Source organism: Rhagoletis zephyria, unplaced genomic scaffold, assembly GCF_001687245.7.
Source record: "Rhagoletis zephyria isolate East Lansing unplaced genomic scaffold, Rhagoletis_zephyria_1.1 Rzeph_scaffold_16328, whole genome shotgun sequence".
In the NCBI taxonomy this organism is placed as follows: Eukaryota; Metazoa; Arthropoda; class Insecta; order Diptera; family Tephritidae; genus Rhagoletis; species Rhagoletis zephyria.
The window spans coordinates 491-7157 of NW_016173393.1; the positions used below are offsets into that span (position 1 = coordinate 491).

At 34.9% G+C, this 6667-nt stretch overlaps 2 protein-coding genes across 3 annotated transcripts; one reads left to right on the plus strand and one right to left on the minus strand.

The window, feature by feature from the left end:
- The first annotated feature begins 2627 nt into the window (after positions 1 to 2627).
- Positions 2628 to 3354, plus strand: LOC108379413 (putative oligosaccharyltransferase complex subunit CG9662). Its single transcript, XM_017635760.1, has 2 exons — positions 2628 to 2872; positions 2931 to 3354. Exons 1-2 carry the CDS (start codon positions 2731 to 2733, stop codon positions 3239 to 3241), a joined length of 453 nt encoding a protein of 150 aa, XP_017491249.1. The 5' UTR covers positions 2628 to 2730; the 3' UTR covers positions 3242 to 3354.
- Positions 3355 to 4304: 950 nt separating this feature from the next.
- Positions 4305 to 5977, minus strand: LOC108379412 (calcium and integrin-binding protein 1-like). 2 transcript variants are annotated; one of them, XM_017635758.1, is made up of 5 exons: positions 5655 to 5976; positions 5567 to 5601; positions 5242 to 5489; positions 4979 to 5180; positions 4305 to 4917 (listed from the first exon to the last, which is right to left on the minus strand). In XM_017635758.1, the coding sequence occupies exons 1-5, from the start codon at positions 5703 to 5705 to the stop codon at positions 4896 to 4898; spliced, it is 558 nt and encodes a 185-aa protein (XP_017491247.1). In that variant the 5' UTR covers positions 5706 to 5976; the 3' UTR covers positions 4305 to 4895. The 2 variants fall into 2 exon arrangements, with proteins under 2 accessions (XP_017491247.1, XP_017491248.1); XM_017635759.1 differs by lacking the exon at positions 5567 to 5601 and having other exon boundaries at positions 5655 to 5977.
- Positions 5978 to 6667: the final 690 nt, after the last annotated feature.

Here is a 6667-nt window from a genome sequence, read left to right on the forward strand (position 1 = left end):
GGTAAAGAAGTAACACTGTCTCACCTAAGGCAGTCAATATGGCAGAATTAGAGCGAGAAGTTGCCATGAACGAAAGACACAAGATCACGCGGGACGGAAAGAACGAAAAAAGTTATTTTCTAGCTGCCGAAATCTCGACGCCATCTTTGCTGTAAGAAGTAAACAACGTAGAGAACGGAGAAAACCGCGAAATTGTTGAACGCATGAAAAATCATTTTTATTATGCAAATTCTTCTAAAAATCATGCCGTTGTGTTAAATTATTCTTTATCTTATGTGTACACACGTTGTCACAAGCGAAAATGAAGAAAATTGCAGTAAAAAGCCACCACCAAATTGTAAACAACGAAGAAATGTAAATAAACGGCTAATGTCAAAATCGTTCAACTTTTTTCCTTAATGCGATTCTAACGGGCTACTCTCCTGCCCGCGTGATCTTGTCTTTTTGGTTCATGGATAACACCCATGAACGAAAGACACAAGATCACGTAAGAACAAGACAGTGAAAAAAGTCGATTTTTTTTGCGGGTTCCACGCCATCTTGTTTCACTGGAAAACGAGGGAAAAGTAAACAAAGCAAAGAAAACAACGAAAACCAAAATTAGTCAAAATTATTGTCAACCACTTTTAACGCACAATTTAGGTAAAATGATGCAACAAAATGCTTTAATATGTGTTGTCATGTTGAATTAACTCTTCTTTACTTGAATAAAAGTGTAAAATAGTGGTGCTTGTGATGTAAACAAACGCTCAGCTGACGAACCCGCTTTCGCAAACTTTTTTCTCAAAACCAGTTACAAATACAACGTCGCGTTCTTACGTGATCTTGTATTTTTGGTTCATGGATAACACCTGTATTATTGCATCATGGATACCACCGGTGTTGCCGTGCCGTCTCAAGAAAACGTATCAGCGACCAAGCCAAAAATGTATCCAAATGTATCCAGTTTTCTTTTTTTACGTATCCATATCATAATTTGTAAGAAAACCAAACATTTTAAATAAAAATACATAACTCAACCTATCCTAAGGACTTGGAATATATGTTTATATATTTTTATTTTTTCTAAAATCAAATCTAATTTCAATTCATAAGTTAAATTTTTTGTGCATACATACGTAGTATTTTGCGAAGTAAGTACAAAAAAACTCCCTGGGAGTTTCTGTTGAGAATCGGCCTGAGTATCTCGCGAAAATTCGTTTAAAAATGTATCCAATTGGATCTATTTAGATCCAAACGGCTTCCTTGGATACCACTCACTACTTTTTTCCGTCCATTTTGACCTGTTTCTGCTAAAGTGCACTACTACCGCTTTGCTTACTTAAACGGCGTTTCCACATCAACCGAATCACGTGGTTCGCTCTCTCAATTATGAACGGCGAATCAACCTGTTTACACGCCACATTCGTGATTCACTTTGCATCTCTGCCTCTTATTCTTTGCTTTTGTTTGAGGTTTAATGTGCTGTGTATTGTGCATTTGAACGGTGGAAAAAAACTTGCAGTGGTTAATTAGCTAAATCAATAGTTTTTACGAATCTAGCTATTTTTTCAATGCTTATGCTGGTGGGGATGTGTGTGGTCTATGTGTTTTGACAGCCGTTATCGATAAAAATTAGAGAAGACAACGATATGTTCTTGATTCGCATGTTGATTCGGTTCTTAATTGGGGCGCCAATCACGAATGAGAAGCCGAATTACGAATGGGAGAGTGAATCACTTGACGTGGAAACATCGTTTTATACACCGGAAACGACATCGCCGCCGGAACACGCAATCTTGTAATCTTTAATTCATGGGTTTACCAGACCACCAAAAGAAAGCTGAAAAGAACGTTAATACAAAGAACGTAAATCTATAAGAGGAGACAACACGTTATAATTGTAGTGAGTGTGAACATCAGGAGCGTGCCTTCTCTTTTCATCTAATCACAAAACGTTTTTGGGCAAAAGAGAAAGCACGCTCCTGATGCTCCCACGATTATAACGTGTTGTCTCTTCTTAAACTATGTTCACATATCAATATTATCTCAATCAAAGCTCGTTTTTTAATCACCCCGTTTACACAGGCAAATCTCATATTATTAGCCGTCAAATTTGTTGGGCTTGTTATTCTCACATCTCAAAGAAAAGTTATGTTTCTTCTCTGTGCCTCCGTGATCACGTTTTTCTGCTATATTAAGCAATATAAATATATTTTAACTTAACATTTTATTAAAAATACCTTTACAAACCTCTTTTACTTGTTAGCGCACATTTTTGTTTACTTTAACATTTGGCATTTCTCCTCTCTTTCGCAAAAACAATCGATAAAACTAGGATGAACACCGAAAAGTTATCGGTTAAATCTGAGATGATTTTATAATTACAGATTAACAAGGGGCGAATTTTATATGGCTAATTTCTTGTTATAATTACAGATTAGGGTGTTAAGCTCGAAAATGAGGATAATCTACTTATATGTGAACCTAGTATTATAGATTTACGTTCTTTGGTTCATAGTTGATAAAAATACCGATTACCAATTGGCAGTTTACCAAACTACCAAAATGGGTGTGAAGACCCTTGTTATTTCTGCCGGCGTCAAATATGTGTTTTTCAGCGTCAGGGCCTTTTTGCAACCCTGTGAGTAGAAAACGAGAAATGTCAACAAAAAAGAAACCTTTGACGTCAACCAATACATACCGGTATTGAGCATATTTTAAGCATTTTTTCTTTAATTCTGCTAAACTATGATAGAAACGCTGTATAACTTGCCTTTCCAAATTTTGGTACCGCCAAATATTAAAATTCGACGACCGACATGGTTTCGAAAACCATCGCCAATGGTTATGTTCTCGATTGTATTGCTGTCATACTTTCTGGTCACCGGTGGTAAGTAGCGACTATGCAACGCCCACTACAGCTTAATTGATAAAATTCCTTCTGATAGGAATAATATACGATGTAATTGTTGAGCCGCCTAGTGTTGGTGCCACAGTAGATGAACATGGGCATTCACGGCCAGTGGCCTTCATGCCTTATCGAGTAAACGGGCAATATATCATGGAAGGTTTGGCCAGCAGTTTTCTCTTTACGGTTGGTGGTTTGGGCTTTATTATTATGGATCAAACACATATACCTGGAAAAACCAACCTTAATCGTTTTCTTTTGACTGCGATGGGATTTATTTTTATACTTGTTTCATTTTTCACCACGTGGCTTTTCATGCGAATGAAATTGCCAAGCTACTTGCAGCCATGAGTAGCTTGAGGCAGGAGCAGCCAATATTATATGAGCATATTTTACACCCTGATTACTATAAATTAAATCAGCAAATTGTCCTTAAATAAAGACCAATTAAACAATTCACTTAATCGTTCCTCAAATTGATTCTGTACATAAACTTTATTTATAAAATTTTGCTTATAATTAGAATATAGATTTCTGTAAATGCACGTTGGAAGTACACGCTTTTCGGTTTCGCGTTAATATTGAATTGTAGAATTGATAAAAATTGTAAAAAACTTGTTAAGTAAAATCTGTGTTCGTATGGAATAGTAGCTTATGTCCGGAAGCAGGCTTTAGTATAATGCGGTATTCCCTTTATTCTTTAAACGACAAGGAATTTTTGATGAGACTTGATAAGAAAATTGACTTGCTAGTATCGGAACTATTTCTTGCACGTTTATTTGCCAAAAGTTCTTCAACGGTTCGGCGCCAGTGAGTCATTCGTAATCGTATGCTGCGAATTCCGTATTATACTAAGGCCAGCCTTTCGACATAAGCTACTATTCCATACGAACACAGAAATGTTGTGTGATTAATATGAATGATCTGAATTGTATGGTGTTTAAAAAATTATACTTCCAATTAAATACAGGTATTAAGAGTAAAAACATTTTTGCTAAATTCATATTGTTTTTCGATTTATAATTCTTTTCATGCATATTAAATCGGCAACCATCTGCCTTAAAAAATGAATTCCCAAAGACATAGGTCAGCGTTCACGGGACTGGGCATAATTAGTTTTGTCCAGTCTGTCTAAACTTTGGGGCCTGTTTATGCTGTTACAACAAAATATAAGGGAAAATTATTTAAATTATACTTAAAATTTTCATAAATTTTTGTTTTACGCCTGGTAAATGTCTTCAACTATAACTCCAAGGCCCCTATTGCGAGTGTCGACTGGCAGTAGAATAGAAATTTGTCGATCGAGTCGATCATCTTTTATTTTGCTATTGTGTAACTTGATCGATAAAAATGTGTACTATTGTGAATGGTTGACGGAATTGTAAACAGCTGCTTGTTTGTTTACATNCAAATCACAACAGATACTAGTATGATGAAAAAAATCTATCATGATCTTGCCTTAAAACTTTTCAATTTAAATATTGTACTTAAAAGTTTATAAACAAAGTTGCAAAAAGCAAAATAAATAACTACCCGTTTGCTACATGTTTATATGGTTGTGCATAAATGACTTTTGGCCGAGCCTCTCGGGCCCAACACTAACATATGTGTAAGCGCCAATATATATATAAATGACTTTTCGAGCTAAATAAACATATTAATACGCCTTCTATTAAAACTAACGGATATGAATAAATCAAAAATAAATCTGTTCTGGGTACTTCATGATTTGCAGGTTTTTACAGGAAGCTGTTCCCGTACGCTACCTTCCATAAGGTTTTTAGTAGCGAAAACAGCTTTCCCTTTATATCCTATAAGACCTGCAAACGCTGAAGTACCTGTAACAGGCTTACTATTTGAGATTCAATTATGCGTGCAAAAAATTAACAAAGAACTAGAAGTTTATACATAGATATGTATACTTCTTTATACATTATCTTACTAATAGCAGATAATGGTTTATACTCGAATGTTTCTGCGCTACTGGCAAGTATTTTGAGCCCATTTAGAGTCTTATCCGGAAAGAGCTGCAATTAAAAAGTAATAATTATTTTTAAGTACATCCATAATGTATAGTCGTGACCATACTTAAGAAAATCTCTAGACTTATCAGTGACATGTTCGAACTCAGGAAACGATAATGCGCCATCATCGTCGAAATCAGCTTCGGCGAGTATACAGTGTATAATCTCTTTCATATCGGAGTCGTCTAATTTATTTTCGGGGCCACATAATCTTTCAATAACTTGCTTCAGATCTGAAACACCTAGCATATCATCGCCATCAAAATCTGAAAAGGAATTTATTTAATTTAATAAGAATCAAGTTTTTTTTAAACTGTCATATTTTACCCCAAATGCGGAAAGCATACTCTGCTTTAAGTTTTTTCGGACAAGCATCACTGAAAACATTCATCATGTCCAAAAAGTCTTCAAATGTCATATCACCATCCTCACTTGAACTAAAGACTTTACATATCCGATCACCAAATGGATTTACACGTAGCTCAGGATATTGCAATATCTTGCTCATGGATAATTTTGCATTTTTGTTGTGTCCAACTTTTTCTGGTGCAAGGCTTTTGAATTTTTTGTGCGCGCTGTTGAAAAAGAAACGAAGTGTAGGATAAAAAACACTAAAATTGGTGGTAATACATATCTATTAGATAATACTTACAGTAGTATCTCTTTCTTCGAAAAGAATGTTAAATCCTACATAGAAGAGCTTTATAATTTTTTCAAAAACTAAAATTAAAACATTTTACTTCGTAATCCTGCAGCTCCTCATCTGTAAACTGGCTCTTGGTCTGACCCATTTTGTTTGCTTTCAGCACAAAGTTCTACGTCCCAACCGCCAACTACAATCTGCTTTAAAAAACGCCTTCTTCAGATCCTTCGCCTCGGTAAAGCTTTACAACTTAATTCATTGAAGATTGTATGTTTTCAATTTCCATTGCAACATATATTTATTTTTCCTGAGCCCCACCCATCATGTGAACACCTAATACAAATTCCCGATATGGACAACTTGCAATTGATGCTGTTGCAGTAGGGATGAAGCGATACGAGTAAATACAACTACATACTCGATACTTCTCGATCGATGCCAAATAATTTTGGCATCGATACTTGTGAAACTGCATGGTATCGTTTCATTCCTATGTTGCAGTAAAACTGAAAAACAATCGATGGCACTATCGAAAGTATCGATGTTTTTCAATTTCTTCCATGATACAAATATTTAAATTTTTCTATCATGATTTCTTCTACTGTCGATGTTTTTTCTGTCACTATCGATGGTTTTTTTTTCTCATAAGTATAGCGCCTGATAGAAAGATATTTGATGAAATATTGCACATTTTCGGCTCTATTAACCCTATAATACTAACCTTATACTATGTTCACATATAAGTAGATTATCCTCATTTTCGAGCTTAACACCCTAATCTGTAATTATAACAAGAGTTTAGCCATATAAAATTCGTCTCTTGTTAATCTGTAATTATAATATAATCTCAGATTTAACCGATAACTTTTCGGTGTCCATCCTAGTTTTATCGATTATTTTTGCGAAAGAGAGGAGAAATGCCAAATGTTAAAGTAAACAAAAATGTGCGCTAACAAGTAAAAGAGGTTTGTAAAGGTATTTTTAATAAAATGTTAAGTTAAAATATATTTATATTGCTTAATATAGCAGAAAAACGTGATCACGGAGGCACAGAGAAGAAACATAACTTTTCTTTGAGATGTGAGAATAACAAGCCCAACAAATTTGACG

Coding starts and splice junctions, on each gene's coding strand:
- LOC108379413 (XM_017635760.1), top strand. CDS start 2,731: ATGATAGAAACGCTGTATAACTTGCCTTTCCAAATTTTGGTACCGCCA. Junction 2,873..2,930: donor ATACTTTCTGGTCACCGGTG/GTAAGTAGCGAC, acceptor TCCTTCTGATAG/GAATAATATACGATGTAATT.
- LOC108379412 (XM_017635758.1), bottom strand. CDS start 5,705: ATGGGTCAGACCAAGAGCCAGTTTACAGATGAGGAGCTGCAGGATTAC. Junction 5,490..5,566: donor TCGAAGAAAGAGATACTACT/GTAAGTATTATC, acceptor CTTTTTCAACAG/CGCGCACAAAAAATTCAAAA. Junction 4,918..4,978: donor AAGTCTAGAGATTTTCTTAA/GTATGGTCACGA, acceptor TTTTAATTGCAG/CTCTTTCCGGATAAGACTCT.